This window comes from Zootoca vivipara, chromosome 7 (genome assembly GCF_963506605.1).
Source record: "Zootoca vivipara chromosome 7, rZooViv1.1, whole genome shotgun sequence".
NCBI lineage: Eukaryota > Metazoa > Chordata > Lepidosauria > Squamata > Lacertidae > Zootoca > Zootoca vivipara.
In genome coordinates, this window is record NC_083282.1 from 78,829,390 (window position 1) to 78,848,373 (window position 18,984).

General features: G+C 44.7%; 2 protein-coding genes across 2 annotated transcripts; one reads left to right on the top strand and one right to left on the bottom strand.

Annotated features, from left to right (window-relative positions):
* Positions 1–290: 290 nt before the first annotated feature.
* On the bottom strand, positions 291–13,881 carry DPM1 (dolichyl-phosphate mannosyltransferase subunit 1, catalytic). The gene is made up of 9 exons (XM_035123377.2): positions 13,684–13,881; positions 11,558–11,657; positions 9,369–9,402; positions 8,762–8,838; positions 8,629–8,654; positions 7,096–7,191; positions 6,572–6,640; positions 6,252–6,366; positions 291–3,046 (listed from the first exon to the last, which is right to left on the bottom strand). The coding sequence occupies exons 1-9, from the start codon at positions 13,785–13,787 to the stop codon at positions 2,942–2,944; spliced, it is 726 nt and encodes a 241-aa protein (XP_034979268.1). The 5' UTR covers positions 13,788–13,881; the 3' UTR covers positions 291–2,941.
* On the top strand, positions 13,849–16,190 carry MOCS3 (molybdenum cofactor synthesis 3). Its single transcript, XM_035123376.2, has one exon. The coding sequence runs from the start codon at positions 13,992–13,994 to the stop codon at positions 15,300–15,302; it is 1,311 nt and encodes a 436-aa protein (XP_034979267.1). The 5' UTR covers positions 13,849–13,991; the 3' UTR covers positions 15,303–16,190.
* The last annotated feature ends 2,794 nt before the right edge of the window (positions 16,191–18,984 follow it).

An 18,984-nucleotide genomic window follows, 5' to 3' on the forward strand; every position in this document is an offset into this window, starting at 1 on the left:
AAAGACTCCTGCATTGCAGGGGGTTGGACTAGATGACCCTTGTAGTCCCTTTCAATTTTATGATTCTAAATTCCGTTTTGCAAGCATATCTGGCCTTACAAACATTTTTTGTTTAGGTGCCATGTTAAGCCCAATGAACTCAGGTTCTGATCAAGCGCTGTCTAGGTTCAAAGTAAACTAAAGTCCACCTTTTTCATCTTAGCTTCCTAAACATGAATTCAGATACAGTGGTACCTCAGGTTAAGTTCCCAATCCGTTCCGGGGTGCCGTTCACACCCCAAAAAGAACTTAACCCGAGCGGCACTTTAGCGCATGCGTGAAGTGCTGATAGAGCACTTCTGCGCATGCGCGAAGCACGCAGAACGCTTCTGCGCATGCGCACAGGGCAGAACCTGGAAGTAAACACTTCCAGGTCCGCCAAGTACGCAACCTGAAAGTATGCAACCCGCAACGTACTCAACCCGACGTATGACTGTATGAAGTACTATAGCCAGGGCTCTATGTTAAGGGCGAGGGAGTTGGATCACATACTGTCATTATAATGAGACATGGCCGGGGGAACGAGGTTCTAAGGCTTATAGTTAAAAAATGAAAAAAATTCCTTCGGAAGCACCTTAAAGACCAACTAAGTTTTTATTTTGGTATGAGCTTTCGTGTGCATGCACACTTCGTCAGATACACTGAAACAGTTTCTGCACTAGGAGATGCACAACAGATGCACTAGGAAATACATACAGTAGTTCAAATTCCCACGACGGGGTGAGCTCCCGTTCCTCAGTCCCAGCTCCTGCCAACCTAGCAGTTCGAAAGCACGTCAAAGTGTAAGTAGATAAATAGATACCGCTCCGGTGGGAAGGTAAATGGCGTTTCCGTGCGCTGCTTTGGTTTCGCCAGAAGCGGCTTAGTCGTGCTGGCCACATGACGCGGAAAAACTGTCTGCGGACAAACGTCGGCTCCCTCGGCCAGTAAAGTGAGATGAGCACCGCAACCCCAGAGTCAGGGGTCCTTTACCTTTACCACAGCAAGCTTCTTAATCTCTTGCATTCACCACTATACACAAACATAACAGATCTGGTTGTAGTTTTATCCCTGCTCCCCCAATACAATCACAATTTGGGAGCAGAGTACCTGTGGGCCTGCTATATTTTCCAAAAGAGAACCTAACCATTCATGGATAGATAATTTGCAATTCTATACAGCCTGAATTCTGAAGCTTCATTTCCATATTCCTTTCATGTATACTATGAATTACAAATAACCAAACTCTCTTGAAGTGCAGAGGTATACTGCACAAAATATTACTGCCAGGGATCAGAGTGTACTTTTTGTTTTGTTTTTCCATGAACAGTTCACATTAGGATTCTATTAATGTTAGCAGTAATCTAAATATGGAGAAGTGTACAGCCAGGAAGACATTACTGCACTAGCTGTATTCAAAGAAGTATGCACTGTTGTATTTAGCCGCAAGAAATCTTATGCAGGTGCATCCACGAAAAACAGGCCACACTGTACATGTGTCCATATCAAAGTGCTTCTGAAGTTTTTTGCCTATCTAGTCCCAAACGAACATTATTTGTTAAAAATTTCTGCCTTGCCTTTGCATAAAAATGCTCAAGGAAGCTACAGTCCAGCCATAATTCCTAGAGAGATAGTAATTCTCCAAAGCAGTGAAATTACAGTATGTATTACATAATGTGGTTCAGGCCCTACCTAAAGGTCCAAATCAAAAGTTTAGCACTGGGAGTGTGTTTTTTGGGCCTCTAGCAGTTATGCCATAGGGCATTTTATGCTGCTTAACATCCATATGAAGCTGTTGAGAATAGTTATTAAGAGATTTGTGGTCAGGTGCCATCAGTATGCTGATAAAATAAACACAGCTCTATTTCTCCACAACATTTGAATCACAGGAGGCTGTGCAGGCCCTGGACCAGGGGATGCAGGGAAATAAACGAGGCTTGAATCCTGGCAAAAGGGAGGTTTTAGGGGCAAGTGGTTCTTGTCTCTGAGAAACTGGCCGATTTCCCACCCTGGAAAGGATCCCCCACAGCCTGGGGACTTGCATGGGGGGTTTCGCTTGGGAACAACACTGCAAGGGATGTTGTCAGCCCCATGTTCGGTGCTGGCAAAGTGGTTGTTTGTTGCCTCCCATCCATTGACAAGGACAGGAGAAACAAGGCTGCAGTTTGCAAGTGTGACTGTTTCACTTTGCTGCAGTTGCTTGCAAAATGTAGTTTTGTTTTTCCCCTCTGTGCCATATGATGGGAGACGAAGAAGCAAGGCTGCTTAGCACTGGGTTTGGGTCCATGAGAGGCAGAACCACACCCAGCACTAAATAGGACCTGCCCTCCCCACATCAGCTCATGTGGTAGGGGTGTGATCCTGCTTGGTCCAAATGCACCTAATTTAAATGCATGTCTGCAGGGGAAAAAATACATGGAAGGGCAGATTGAATGGTATTTTCTGTTGCTCTGACTTATGCAGATGGAGAGGAGCAAATGCACTTGATCCACATTCAGCTTCCCTGGGATGCAACATGCAAACGTGGTCTATGTGCCTAAAATCTAACATGCATAGGCCCATTTTTTCCCCTGCAGACATGTGAATCTTTAAATAACGAATATCATGTTAAAGAAGGATGCAAATCTCTTACTCCATTCAGAGGAGGTACTCATCCCACACATACCCAAAATTTAAACACAATTTAAATGGAATGGGTTTATTTTTGAATAGTAAACATTACACAGTGATCATTAGTCACATTTAATAAACAATGCTGCCCAGATTATATGCACTGTATTTTTTCTTCAAATCAGAAATTAGCAATGATTTTCTATATATAGCCACCAGTAAACTTAGCAAGATTCCACTATGCCATATAAAAATAATTTCTTCAGTCCAATGAAAAGGTATATGGAATGCTAGGAAGATTCTCTTTAATAAATTATGTAGTTGCAAACAAAGTCAACAGTCCCTTTACAAAAGAAACTATTTCATTGCCTCCTAATTTAGATTCGCCATAGACTCTGTCCACAAATGATATAGGTACCTATTAAAAAAAAAAGAGCACAAAATTATTTTAGTTTTAACATAACAAGTTCAAGAAGTAATAGAAAGAAAGAAAAGAGCCACTTCAGCTCCATCTAGCATCGTGTCCAGAATAAAATCTGCTTTGGTGAGAAGGTATGAAATGATGGCAGCTATGTTATCAAAGCCATTTTCACTCTCAAAATCTAGTTCTAATCCAAAGCATCTCAGCTACCATCTCCTGTAAAAGCATGTTCCTAGTGTGCATGAATGGATCTTGCATGTGGTGGCAGAAGCACCAATGGCTCAGAACAATAGTTAGGGCTCTCCTTTCTCCTTGTGGTTAACATGGTCTTTCAAGCACTGGCTGAAAACTTTTCTGTTCACTCAGGTTTTTGACAGCATTTTAATCTGACGATTTTCTGCAGCAAAATGCCCTGCTATGTTATTCTGTCTGTTAGGTTGTTTTAATGATTTAAATTGTTTTGTTGTTTGTTTGTTTGTTTTTTAAAAAAACATTTATTGTGCTTATATATTACCCTTCATCCTGTTGGACCCCAGGATGGAGTACAAGAAAACAGCATAAACACTAGATTAGAACAATGACATCAGCGATTACAGGAGACATAAAAAGTAATTACAGCAGGCATAAAAAATTACTTCTCTGGCTTACACTCCACCCACAAACACCTGGTGAAAAGAAGACTCTTGAGAGGAGAACAAAAATACATTATTGAGGGATACACCCGCAAAGGGAGGGAGTTCCACAGATCCGGTGGCACTACAGAGGGGGTCCTATCTTGCATCACCACCCAATGGGCCATATTTGTTGATGTGACCGTGAGAAGGGCCTTCTCTGCAGATGTCAAGGCCTGGGTGAGCAGATATGGGGAGAGGTCCTCCTTCAGCTTTGTATGTTAAAGTCAAGGTCTTGAATTGGGCATGGTTGCAAACAGCCTGGCAAAAATATTATTAAAACTCTTTGTTCAAAAGGCAGGGTATAAATATTTTAAACAAAGGGAAAAGCAGAGATAAAATCCTGTTCGGTTTTCTTTTCAGCATCCCCATCTATATGGTGGTGGGTTTTCCTTATTGCAGCAGAATTCATCACCATCTCAACAGTAGTTAAAATAGTGATATACCTGCAATTAGTGTTATACTTCCAAGGGATACATACTTGGGCTACAATCCTACACACACTAGCCTCAGACAACAATTACTCTTGTAGCACCTTAAAAACCAGCACACTTTATTTTAGCATGATTTATTATCAGTTGCATGAAGTGTAATTCTCAGTTGCTGGTATATATGGTTGTAAATAGTGGGATAAGGGGGAAACAAAATGCAAAAAGTACAAATACCAGCAATTCAGTTGAGAGCTAATATATGCACAATGTTGACTGACCCTTTACAAAAGCAGTGGCAGGTATTATCTGAAAGTAACACAGTACTTCCAATGAATGCAGGAAATATTCAATGATAAACGTGCATAGGATCGCACTGTCAGGGAAATTAGCACCTTTCAATGAACAGAATACTAGACTTGATCTGGAGAAGCATGTGAATTCATATGGCCCTGAGAAAGTTACTCCCTCTCATCCTGAGCGCCTTATCTGTAATTTGGGAACAATACTAACCTACCTCACGGGGTTGCTGTGAGAACAAGAGAGTGCTGCTCCTTTAATAACTATTGCACATGGTTCTAATTCAGTAGCTAGTCATTTAAATATAGTAAACACTGATTTGCAATGTTTTAGAATGCCAGCTATTTTCGCTATACTGAAGCAGGAACTTTAACATTCCAGTGTGTAAGACTATATGTTAAATAATACCCAAGGGCCCAAACTCAGACGGTGGAATCCACAGAAAGTCTGGCTAGGTACTCTCAGTTGGCATACTCAACCAGAAATCAGCTGGCAGGCAGAAGTGAAAAAAACCATGCTTCCCACACACATGCAGCTCTGCCAAGCATGAGTTGTTGCATCTCTAGGCAATAGTTTTTTCTGCCAATGGAGAGCCAAAGGCATAGGCTTGTCTAGTACATTTTCAGTTGCTTCAGAGACAACAAGGGTACAGTCTTGAAACAGAATTGCTAAAGAATCTGGGACTCCTACTGGAGGCTCTTGCCAGTGCAGGAAAAAGCAGCTTGGAATGTAGTGGAATGAGACAGTCTAGAACGCTTATGCTTAAAAAAAAAATCTCATAAAACATGTTTGTTTTCTTAGCAGTCTTGTACCTGTTTGGGAATCCTAAGAAACCAAAAAATCAGTACAATTTTGAAACCAGTGATTAAAATCAGTGCAGTTCTGAAAGGTTCAGTCCACTATCTTGATTCAAAATGACATCTAAGTACAGTGGTACCTCGACAACCAAACAACTCGACTTCCGAAGGTTTCGACTTCCGAAGTCGACAACCCCGGAAGTCTTTTCGCCGCGCGCATTCTGCGCCTGCGCAGAAGCGGCACGTGCGGTCGGTCATGTGCAGAAGCGCAAAATTGCGCTTAGCGCATGTGCAGAACGGGCGCTTTGAGAACTGAAGACTTCGACTTACGAAGACGGCTGCGGAACGGATCGTCTTCGTAAGTCGAGGTACCACTGTATAGATAAAAACCTGCTCCTTGATGTCAGGAACCATCATGCAAAATTGGGTTACATAGGATGAGATTCAACTGCCCTGTTCTGCTACTGGAAGCCAGTGCAAGGACTCCCATTAGCACAATGGGGTTCCCCCTCTCCCTCTCGTACCCCACACCTCCCCCAAATCCACTCTGGAGGACTGGGAGAACGCCCAGAACAACACACTGGGGGAGCCAAGGGGAGATCATTCCATAGGGCAAAGCAGAAATGGAAGGAATGATTTCCTTAGAACTACAAGTGAATTTTGCCCAATATCTTAAGAGATGTCCAAATGCATAGTGAACAAACAACTTTCCAAAATACAGAGTAGAATCCAACAGATGTCAAGGAAATAAGCAGCTTCCTATTTTTAAAAGACATCTGAAGGCAGCCCTGTTTAGGGAAGTTTTTAATGCTGTATTGTTTTAATTTTTGATTGGAAGCCGACCAGAGTGGCTGGGGGCGGGGTACAGATGGACGGGGTACAAATTCTTCTTCTTCTTCTTCTTACACCTCCTGGGCCATTTTGCAGCTGTTAGCCAATTATTATTCTATTATCAGGTAAATTTATAATATATAAAATGTAGTGTTTGTGATTTAACATTCTTTACCTCTCCAACAGAAAAACCCAGTTGTCTGGCTCGGACAATCATTTCCATCTGGAAAACATATCCTTTCGAAACACACTTCTCCATCAGTTTTTGTAAAACATCTTTTCTATATAACCTACAGAGAAAGTACATAAAATCAAAACCTCTTGAAATATTTCTGTTATACAAACACTCCACCACTGCAGTCTTTACTCCCAAAATTAAACAAGTTTTACCATTTCAATCCATGTCTGACTTTATTATCCGTTTCAAATTGACCATTAATTTTATATATTACTGCTCATCTTTGTAAGCTGAATGCAACTTTAGAAGCAACACACCTGAAGCTGCCTGTTAAGTCGGATGCACCTGGCCGCAGTAGAACTTGAGTGAGGAAGTTGGCGCCACGGCTGCCAAGAAAGATAAGGACTTTTGGTAAACATTCGGAATCTGATGTTGAAAAATCACAAACTGTTCTATAGATGGGATTTCACTATAGTAACATTGGCCTGCGTCAATACAAATGCATACTTTGGAAGAGTTTGCTAATTTACATCAAGCCAAGAAAAGAAGCATGTAGAACAAAAAAGATTTATCTATCTCATTTGTAAATGGTTTATATATTGCCAAACACAACCAGGAGAATTACAAGAAAAAAAGATAATCAAATCTCTGCCTAAAGGTTTACTATCTATGAAGTAGAACGAAAACAAAAAATGCTATTATCCTAGGACCAAACAAGAATGAAAGACTAGCCTAGAACAGAACAAAAGGAGGAGGATAAGAGTTAATAACAGAACTCAGAATCCTCCTGTGTGGCTTTTTCTATTACAGACCTTGAATGATGGAAGAAGTAGCTACCAACCTGATCAATTTTCGTTTCAAATCCCACCCATGCACACCTCCATTTCCTTTATATCGCGTTCCAGACACAATGTCAAAGTTACCTTCTTTCTGTGTTCTACGCAAACATTTGAGAGAAAGTGGGAAACACATTTACATTAACAAAAAATCTATTAACTTCCAGTAATCTAGGTCCAATTTAATACAACAAATTCAGCTTAAGGAAGGCACCAAGTTGAGAAGGGGTGGAAAAGGGTCCATTTGCAACTAGCGGGTCTAGGTTGTAGTAAAAGGGAGCGATTTCAACTGGGAAACTAATCCCTTTTAATTCTTCCCATCTTAGTTTTGCCAGTTCATGAGGACCAGGCAAAAAGCAATAACAGAAGAAAAAAAATCAACATTATAATAATTTTCTTTGTTTTATTATGCCTCCTCCAGTCCCCCACTGTTTCAAGCACACAAAACACTCGTTTCCATAAAAATAGCGGAGAAAAAGGGGTGGGAAGCAAGACTCAATAAATACTACATGAAATTTAATCACTTTCATTTTCTAAGCTATCAGTATCAGTTTCTGCTTCTTCATATGTATCAAATGATGACAAGTTTGAGGTCAAGAGGATAGAAAAGACAGAAACAGATCCGCCAATTATGTATATTCCTCTGTATAAGACTACTTTTTAACCCAGGAAAATCTTCTCAAAAGTTGGGGGTCGTCTTATACGCCGGGTCATATTTCTTATATGGCGAGTATATCCCAAAATCTATATTTTAACTGGAAAAGTTGGGGGTCGTCTTATACGCCGGAATATACGGTACGTCAACAAAAGGAAGCCCACAAGCAAAGAAGACCCTGAATTCTCCCTTCTCTTGTGACAACGGCAGTGCCCCCTAGAGGCAAAAATGATTCTTGCTCTTGCATTTGAGTGTTGTACCCTAGGTGTACAGGAATCCAATACTGTTCATAGTTTTACATAAAAGTTTACCTGTTGCAGTTTTTAGAAATCATTCTGGGGGGAGTATGCTTATGAAAACCTAGTCTTAAAACCTTTATTCACCATTCTGGAGGAAAATATTTCATAACTCATTATTTTTCAGAAAAACTCAAAAGCATAGGCAGAATAAGTTCCCCCTTGCCACCACAGTTTTAAGAGTTTTTTGTCGACTTTCATATCTCTGTGCTGTTATCCTTGTGAAGTTTGGCAGGATTCTGACCTTGCTGCAAACTTTATTCAATTCTGGTCAAAAATTAAAGTTTAGACTCTTCTTTTCTGATTTCTTTCATTGTTCAACCTATTGCCCATTGCTAATGTACCAAATGTAAATGCAGACAGGACAAAGCATCTGTTTCACATGAAGAAGGTTGTAGGTTCAAAATCTCCAGGTAAGATTGGAAGGGATTTCTGCCTGAAACCCTAGAGAACTGCTGACAGTGTAGATTATACTGAGCTAGTTGGAGAAATAGTTTGACTTGGTATAAGGCAGCTTCCTATGCACCTGGGCAATAAATATCAAGGTCTGATCGAAATATTAAAAAAATACTAAAAATACTACCCACCTGATGAACTCTGGAATGAATTTTGGCTGAAACACAAAAGAGAGATATGGGAAAATGAAAATATACTCCAGCTCAATGCAAGTTAAATAAAGAAAACTATAAAGACTAACACAGATACAATGGAAACACTTACATGGTGTGAGAGGTCAGCATCCATAATAATAATGAAGTTTCCTGTGGCATGCTTCATTCCATGAATGTAAGCAGTCCCTGGTGTAAATGATACAAAAGCAAGATCTGTCACCCACATTCAGAATCATGTATGTGAGCTTTCAGCTACAAGGCTGATTCAGTTTCTCTTTAAAGTCAACATATGGAGTAAAAAAATGCCATACATTTTTATTGAACAGCTGCTCGATCAATCTCTCTCCTGCCTGTCCTGGGCAGCAGTTAGTCACACATGCATGAGTTTCAAGCAGCTACTACAACCCCAAAGTGTAGTGTATAAATGGGGATAAACAGTGTAATTTCATGGTTAGAGAAAATTGTGTAGGTCCAGCTTATTATTTAACTGGAGTTGTGCTATGTTGGATACTGCTGAAAACCAACAAATATGCCTTCCTACCCCCAGAAAGGTATATATACACACATATGGAAGTTTCCCCCAAGTTTCCAACACACACGCCAGCCAATAGAGTTAAAGGTATGATTAAACTTATGCTTTTTAAAATGGTAAACCGCCCTGGAAGTTCAAGGTCGGAATATAAAACGTGTAAATTCTCAAATTAATGAATACTTACCCAATCCAAGTTTCTTTGCTCTGGGTCTTAAAAGCTGTAAAATATCAGTGGAAGAAATGAGTAACAGATTAATTGCATTAAATGATCCATGATTGTAGGTTTTTTATTATTATTTCAGCTAAATATTAATATTCACTCAGTTGCTCTTCTCTCAAATAGGATTGCTACACTTCCATATTTACAAAGCAACATGCCTTTAACATTTGGATTACACAGACATTAATTCAGATCAAAACAGTTATAGAATATAGAGCTGTAGACCAAGTTTAGAAGATGTGGTTGGCTGAAGATGGGTAATAGAGCTGAAGCTGACTGAATCAGCTGTGGGTGGTGCTTAGTAGTCCTGACTTTGGGTCTTTGAAGTCATTGCGATGTCAGGTGATTGGCAGATGGTCAACCCACCCACTTGTTCATTTCAGCTCAAAGAGCCAAAAAAGTCCCCCTCCCTTAGCATAAATTACGGCTCACCACCAAGCACTTCAAAGTAAGGGAGGCTTGACTAGCAGGGTTAGAACATACACCTGCCATGCATCTATGCTCTCTTAGGTGCTCACATAAAAACTGCAGGGGCTTAGTGCGAGTAAGTTTGTTCATTATCAGAAATATGTACATTGCATTTTTAAAAAAATCATGCATTTCCAATTTTTCTTAGCAACACTTCATCAAGAGGTATTCGACTTAATTCTGCAAATTTGAGTGGGCACAGTATCAAATGAATGAAAATGTATTGGATAATATCCAACTGAGTCACAATCAGAGTAGAACCCATTCCCATTGCAATTAATGGACAAGTAGAGTCCACTGATTTCAATGGATCTACTCAGACTACAACCAACACTGAATACCATCCGCTGTATATGCAGCTGAAGAAGCATTGCTAACACTGCACCTGGATCCCCTGTTGCATTGCTGAATATGATAAACTTGTGTCACAATGCAAAAATTATGGGGAAAGTGGTATCTGGTAGATCAGTGTTTCTCAACCTTTTTTGGGCCACGGCACACTTGTTCCGTCAAAAAAATCACGCGGCACACCACCATTAAAAGATGGGGCAAATCCTGGGGGTTGGGAATGGGTGGGGGACTGAGGAATAGGGAGGATGAGGTTGGTGTACTTGCTGAGAGAGCCCTCGAGCACCGCCTCCGTCGTCCTGCCTGCCGCCAGCCCCCGCTCCCTCCTGGGCTGGCCGCGGCTGAGCTGGAGCTGCTGCTGCTGCCGCCACCGCCTCCTCCCTCCGGCCTCCCCGCTGGTGTAGCCGCCGCCACCGCTGCTCCTTGGCGGCCCGAGAGCCCTCCCCAGCTGGCGGAGGAGGACGGCGAGGAGCCCGCTGAGGTGGGGCGGCTGCTGCTGCGGCTGCGGCTGCTGCTGTTACTGCCGCCGCTGGACGGGGCTGCTGCTGCTCCAGAGTCCCCGCCGCCCTGCGCCGCTGCCTTCTCCATTGAGCGGCGGGGAGAGCGCGAGGAGGCGGCCTCGGCCATGAAGCGCTGCCTCGCTCAGGGAGCGAGCGCGAGGAGATGACGGAGGAACACCCTTCGCGCCCTCGCGCCCTCCAGACTGACCCGGCCGGCTTCCTTTCCTATTGGCGGCCGCAAATCGCCCTTCTCGTTGCCTCACGTTGCGGCACAGCAGCCACCGTCTCGCGGCACAGTAGTGTGCCGCGGAACAGTGGTTGAGAAACGCTGTGGTAGATTTCTCACCGACAGCTATTATAGAGCATCCTCTGAGGTCAAGTGATGACAACTCTAAGAATTAGCACAACTTTATAAAGTGAAAATTAAAACTGCATCCAAATATGATAATTCAGGAAATTTCAAACTACTCCCAATGTTGCTACCCATGTTATCAATCTGAATAAACTGGTAAACAATTCAGTGTTAAGAAAATGAATAACCCATGCGTTCTAATTTCATCCCTTAATCAGTTCCACAGAGGCGTTCGTAAACGGAGGCATTTGCTCCCCGAAGGCACGCTTCTGCGCACGCGCTGCGCAGATCGCTTCTGCGCATGCGCGATCTGCGCATCCGACTCCGCGGAACCCAGATGTAAACACTTCCGGGTCCGTGGCGTTCGTAAACGGAGGCGTTCATAAACAGAGGTAGGTGTAAACTGAGGTTCCACTGTAATGTTATTAAGCACTTTGTGTTGTAACAGCAAACAAGTCAAGGAAAAAAATAAACATATGACTCACAATCTTATCAGATCCATAAATCTTTATCAACTGTTCAGCAACTTCCTGTGTCCCATCAGGACTTCCATCATCTATTACTATAATTTCAAAATCATTTCCACTGAAAAAAATAGAGAATTACGTTTTAAATCCAGGTTCAAAAGTTAAAGTATATAAAGTATTATGAAAGGCAGTAGGGGAACAGAGAGAAATAGCCAATGTTTCCTCATCAAAGGTAAATGGTGTTATTAATTCTATTACAATGCACTCGCCTCTCAAAATGGAACTGAAATGCTTCATAGTGTCCTAGCTCCAAGTAAATACAGCAGAATAACAGTAGAGTTTGCACTGTTGACCAATGTTGGTTATTCATTTCATGGGTCACAGTTGCCTCAGGCAATTTGCCTCATTCAGACACTGAATGATTAGAATCCTAGAATTGGAAGGGACCCCAGGGGTCATCTAGTTCAACCCCTGCGATACAGGAATCTCATCTAAAGCATCTGTGACAGATGGCCACCCATCATCTGATTATAAACCTCCAAAGAAGGAGAGTCCATCACCTCCTAAGGGAGTCAGCTCTTAAGGTCAAAAAGTTCTCATTTATTGCAACTTGAATCCATTGGTTCAAGTTCTAGCCCCCGGAGCAGGAGAAAACAAGCTCGCTCCATCTTCCATGGGACAGTCCTTTAGATATTTCAAGATGGCTACTGTATCTCCTCTCAGCCTCCTCTTCTTTGGGCTAAACATACCCAGCTCCTTCAGCTGTTCCACGTTAAGGCTTGGTTTCCAGACCCTTTATCATTTTCATCACCCTCCTCTGCATATGTTCCAGCTTGTCAATAGCCTTCCTAAATTGTGGTGACCAAAACTGGACACAGTACTCCTGGTGTGGCCCACGGCAGAACAGAGTGATACTATTACTTCCCTTGGCTTGGACGCTATATTTCTGTTGATGCATCCAAAAACAGCATTAGCTTTTTTGTGCTGCTGCATCATACTGTTGACTCATGCTAAGCTTGTGGTCTACTAAGACCCCTAGATCCTTTTCACAAATACTACTGGCAACCTACCGCGTAGGTGTCCCATTCAAGAGATCTGGCCCTTAAACCAGCATTCCAAATAAGTAAGTTACTGTACTACAGTACTCCATAAATAAAGCTATCATATTTGATTTTGGCTCTTTATCAACATGCAATAATGTGCTTACAGCTGGTGAAAAATCATGTTTCAGGAGAAGTTGCTGGCAATCTACACACAGCTTGCTCTGTCTGTCAAAACAGGCTGAAAAATTTCACCATAGGCAAGAATCCTAAGACTGCTTAATGAAAACATTCAAAATCCACACTCTGACGCTTACTCACTTACAGGTACACATAAACCGGTCTATAGATTGCCTTGAGACAGTGGTTTGGAAAGTGATTAATAAATTGATTTTCATAATAATATAGGAATGTCCCTGGAAAATCACCATCCAGTTTACATGCAGATAGGGGGAAATAATGTTTAGGTTTCACTCCTATCCTATACACACTTGCTTGGAAGGAAATCTCACTTGGACACGAAGGAAAAGTTTACTTCCAAGTAGACACACACAGGTTTGTGCTGTCAGGCTTTAATCCTATGCACACACTCCCCTAAGTGTGAAAACCCCAATGGACACAGTGAGATTTACACGCACAGGGCTTCCCTGCAAAGTCCTAGCTTTTCTAAAACAACAAACAGACAAAAGTCATGTCTAAACATATTCTATGGGGGCGTAATGGGTCTGACGCATCCTTAAAACCTTAGTTATGGGCTGGTGCCTGAAACAATAGAAGCAGATACATCTTTTACCCCTGGAAGCTAAGCAGACCCAATACCATCATGCCCTTACTTCTGGGTACATATACCACGGATTCATAACCCCCGACACCTTGAAAACGGCCTCGGGAGGAAAGCTTATCCCCACGATATGGAGGATTCTAATTCGCAACGGCGACGATGGGAAACGGAACGGGGGTCTGGAAGATGGGACTAGCTATTCCAGATTAACTAACGCGGAGTACAGGAACGGGGCGGATTTTTTCAGGGGGAGCTCGTTAGCGCTAGGGGATTTTTTGTATATAGAGTCGCTGAAACGATGCAAGTCCCCTCCCCTCAGTCACCTCTGCTCGAAACTCCTCACCAGCAGCCACACAATGAGCGGCAGGTTCTCGCGCTCGTTATAGGTGGGCAGCAGCACCGAGTACTTGTCCCGGGAGGCGGCCATGATGGCTGCGGCAGACGAGGCGGAGGAGGAGGCGGAGGCCTGGCAAGGGTAGAGCCGGCGTCGCCTGCGTGCCAACCGGCCGCCTCAGCTCCGAAGGGCCGCGGAAGCGGAAGAGGCGAGGCCTCCGCCTCCTCCTCCCTCACAAACACCCGCGGCTCGCCGCTGAGGCGTTTCTACCGTCTCCGTGAGCTGCTGAGGTAAATCATGGCAGCGGGAAAGCGCGCTGAGGGGAGCGTGTTGGGAGGCGGCGGCGGCGGCGGGTCCCAGGAGGCGGAGGCGCCAGGCCCTCTTCTCCCGCTGAGCCGGCTGGACATCCGGCGCTACTCCCGCCAGCTGGTTCTCCCGGAGCTGGGCGTGAGCGGCCAGCTGCGGCTGTCGGGCTCCTCGGTGCTGGTGGTGGGCTGCGGAGGGCTGGGCTGCCCCGTGGCTCAGTACCTGGCGGCGGCGGGCGTGGGCCGCTTGGGCCTGGTGGACCCGGACGTGGTGGAGTTGGACAACCTCCACAGGCAGGTGCTGCACCGGGAGAGCCGCCTGGGCACCCCGAAAGCGCGCTCGGCGGCCTCGGCGCTGGGGGAGCTCAATTCCCGGGTGCGCTGCGTGCCTTACGAGCTGTCCCTGTCGCCCAGCAACGCCCTGCAGCTGGTCCGAGACCACGACGTGGTGGCCGACTGCTCGGACAACGTGCCCACCCGCTACCTGGTCAACGATGCCTGCGTCCTGGCCGGGAAGCCCCTGGTCTCCGCCAGCGCCCTCAGGCTCGAAGGGCAGCTGGTGGTGTACAACCACCAAGGAGGCCCCTGCTACCGCTGCCTGTTCCCCAAGCCGCCCCCTCCGGAGACGGTCACCAACTGCGCTGATGGAGGGGTCCTGGGGGTCGTGCCTGGCATCCTCGGTACCCTCCAGGCCTTGGAAGTGATCAAGATCGCCTCTGGCATGGGTGCCACATGCCACAGGTCCATGCTGCTCTTCGACGCCCTGGAAGGCAGGTTCCGCCACATCAAGCTGAGGCCCAGGGACCCCAGGTGTGCTGTCTGTGGGGACAGCCCCACAGTGACCGCCCTCCAGGACTACGAGGAGTTCTGTGGGTCATCGGCCACAGACAAGTGCCGGGCGCTGGACCTGTTGAGCAGCGAGGAGAGGGTGTCTGTGGAAGAGTACAAAAGGGTCCTGGACAGCCAGGCTCCTCACGTGTTGGTGGACGTGCGCCCGCCAGTGGAAGTGGACATCTGCCGCCTGCCGCATTCCCTCCACATGCCCTTAAGTAAGCTGGAAGGAGGGGACGAAGGAGCCCTGAAGTCCCTGCGGCAGAGGATACACGAAGCGAGGCAAGGGGCGGACGACAGCTCGGCTCTCCCCCTTTACGTGGTCTGCAAATTGGGAAATGACTCTCAGAAGGCTGTGCGAATATTGCAGGGGTTGTCTCAGAATGAACTAGGTCCCATTTCTGTCAAGGATATCAGGGGAGGGCTGATGGCATGGGCTAGCAAAATCGATGAAGAGTTCCCCCAGTATTGATGTTTTCTAAGAGCGATAGCGTTCTGTTTTTATTCAAGCGTTTCATTGGTCACTGTCGTGGCTGAAAATATTTGTAATAATCCTGCAGAAGCCTTTTCGGAATATATGAAATTTATTTTTTTAGGAAAAAAGTTGTTGTTGTTGTTATAAAAGATAAGTGTGTGTGCGTCGATTTGTTAAAAAGTCATATGGGCTTGTAGCCAGTGGACATCATTTAGGGATTTTAATTAATTTAATGCATCTAATTTAATTAATTAATGCATCTACTGATGAGAAATGCAAATCGTGGCATTTCAGAAGAATTGCTTCCATAATAAGCTGGTTAATTTACATCTTTACTTTTGAATTTCTAATACTTTTCCTTTTACTATTGATGCTGCGACATCAAGGCATATATCAGGTTCCATCTATGTACATCAAATACTCTTGAGAGCATTGAACATCACCGATCCAGTGAACTTTGGAAATGATACTGAACTTTGAAAATGGCAGTCTCCTCTTCACTTTTCTTTATCTTTTTCATCGTGTGTCTTTAGTAATTATTTTGCTTAACGAAGCTGAGAGAGTGCAAGTATTGTGCCTTGTTAAATTGAGAGAGAGCACTCTTCAATTTTCTCATGTATTCCTTCTTCCCCTCTTTGCTGCATCCCACTGTATCAGTTTGGATGCCATTTGCTGTCTCTACATCTTGGAGAATATTTGCTCCTGAGTCCTATTGGGTGTATGGGGTTTACATCTTGTACATATCCTTTGCTTTCTCCCACACACTATTGCTGGGAACTTTTGTTATCTAGCACTTCATCTCTTCCTTTAGCTCCAGTCTCTCCATTTTTCTTCATGACCTACTTGGTTGTGAGTTATAAAATCATGCGAAAGAGGCATTCCTAAATAACTTGGAGGAAGACATTTATATAACCAATAACTTGAGGTTTTCCCCCTCGTATCTGCTTGAACCCGACTAGTAGTGGATTTCGGAAAGAGCCATTTTCTGTACAACAAGAAAATGATGTCCGTTGTGTACTGTACTATTCATCTCCTTGTCTGTACTGGTGTGCAAATGTCCTCTGGCATGAAGGTCATGGCTCATATGTTTACTCAACTAACAGATCTTGGGAGAATGCTAACAAAACATGTGCTTCCTCAGTACTGCAAAATAAATACATAAATCAAAAATAATTTGACTCACTGAACATATAAATGTATTCACAAGCATTTGCGTGGCTTTTTCCTGTGTTCAGAGTTCATGATGTCAAACAGATCTTGGAGATTTGGGACAGAAAATAGGGTGAAACAGCTGTGCAATAAATGTCACAATAGGAGGGAGATTGAGAACCATGTGATTATTTGAACAGATACTGTCCCCACTCCCCCCCCCCAATATTCCTTTGCAGATAGAGGCATTAGATAAATGAAGATGAAAGCTGGAGTTTTGGGAATCCCTCTCACTTCAGTTGTTGCTTGCTATAGAACAGGGGTGTCAAACTCAAATTCATCGGGGGCCGCATCAGCAGTTTGGTCACCCTCAAAGGGCCGGTTGTATCTGTAGGACTATGTGTCCACTCTTTATTATCATAAATTATTGTCACTGCATTCAATTATTACTGTTTTTGTAATAATGTAAGTAATAACTAGTTCTGAAAGCAGAAACATAGTCAGAATAATGGCAAGTAGATATTCAAATGTACAATTATTGTACAATTTATTGAAAAATGATTTTTGGTAACTGCACTGGGTGGTGGAGGCTCACTAGGGTTTCATGCAGGACCTTTGCAGAGCTACTAGTACCTGGAGATGCTGTGGTCCTTCTGCATGCAGGACAGATGTTCTGTCAGTGAGCCACCACCCTTCACCAAAGGGACTGGCTGAGGTGGAATCACTGGAGCTGCTCTCCTGGTTCCAGGGTTTAAGGGCTAGAAGTATAAAGCAGCATCCTATGTTTCTGAGGAGAGGGAGAGGGAGGGGAGGGGAGGGAGGAAGGAAGGAAGAAAAGAGGGAGTGGGAGGGAGAGAGGAAGGAAGGAAAGAGGGGAGAGAAAGAAGAGTAGGAAATAAGGAAGGGAATAAAGAAGGAAAGAAAAAGAAAGAGGGAGAGAAGACGGAAAGGGAGAAAGAAGGAAGGAAGGAGAGGGAAAGAAAGAATAAGAACGAGAGAGAGGAAGAGTCCCGAGCCTCTGGGACGCAGCAGTGCTCTGTAGCACTTTGAATCCTCCTCCTCCTCCATGCGGCGCTGCTGGGTGCTTTGTCTGTGCTTCAGCAGCAGCAGCAGCCGTTTCCAGGCGCCGAGCCGTGGCAGGAGGAGGAGGATTCAAAGTGCTACAGAGCACTGCTGCGTCCCAGAGGCTCGGGACTCTCCGTGCGGTGCTGCCGGGCGCTGACCTGGCAAGCTGCCTCCTCCTCCTCCTGCTGTGGCTCGGGGCACTCCACGCAGCGCTGCTCTGGCCGCCTTTCTACCCCCCCCCAGGTCCCAGCTGTTTGTCGGTGCTTTGTCGGCGCGGCGCTTCAGCAGCAAGGTCCCACTGCTGGGTCCCGCTGGCTGGGGCGCTCGGCGGGCCACATGACGAGGTCTGGCGGGCCGGATTTGGCCCCCCGGCCTTGTGTTTGACACCCGTGCTATAGAATTTATTATTCCCAAATCATCTTTTTTTAAAGTATCTGATTATGTGTTTAAATAGTCAACTTTTACACAGTGAGAACTTTAAAACATTCATATCCCACCTCAGTAACAATAATTCTTGAGGCAGCTGACAATATGAAAGCATGCCATAATTAATAGAATACTACAATAAAATTTAAACAGAAAAGCATATCCAGTCTTTTAGATTGAAGTACTGAGCACCATGCATGCTAATGGCACTGTGTCTCCTGTTATACAGTATTCCTATACTGTTTTTGTCCCCTTTTCATACATTTACTAGCTATGACTGTGATCCTGTGTGAGCCAGTGTGGTGTAGTGATTAAGAGCGGTAGACTCGTAATCTGGGAAGCCGGGTTCAAGTCTCTGCTCCTCCACATGCAGCTGCTGGGTGACCTTGGGCTAGTCACACTTCTCTGAAGTCTCTCAGCCCCACCCACCTCACAGGGTGTCTGTTGTGGGGGAGGAGGGGAAAGGAGATTGTTAGCTGCTTTGAGACTCCTTCGGGTAGTGATAAAGCGGGATATCAAATCCAAATTCATTCTAAATGAAATGAAATAGGGCTACTTTTTGCAGGGTGGAGTGCATGTGTGCTAGAAATTCAATCAAATCTATTCTGGGCACTTTAGAGCAGGAGTTTTCAACCCTTTTGAGGTCACAGCTCCCTTGACCAACTACATTCTTTCTGTGGCACCCCTGTGGGGCTCAGGAGCCCGGTTACGTCATCCCTTGCCTGCTGAGTTGACAGTCTCTCACCCTTTTTCAGACACCCTCCCTTGTGGAGTGTTCCCTCAGCCTCAGTCTCCCCTTTCCTTGGGAGTCCTCCAGGCAACTGCCACAGCCACCCCTGGTCTCTGAACCGTCTCGGCTCCTGGCAACCCAGCCCCAGAAGCACCATTTGCCTGGGGAGCTTGTAGCCAGGGCTGCTGCAACAAACAGCTGTGCAAGTCTTTAAAAGGCAGGGATGGGAGAGGGCATCAGAGGAGGGAGGGAAGGAAAGAGCAACAGAGGCCAGTGTTGCCCTCAGCACCCCTGACCATCAATCAAAGG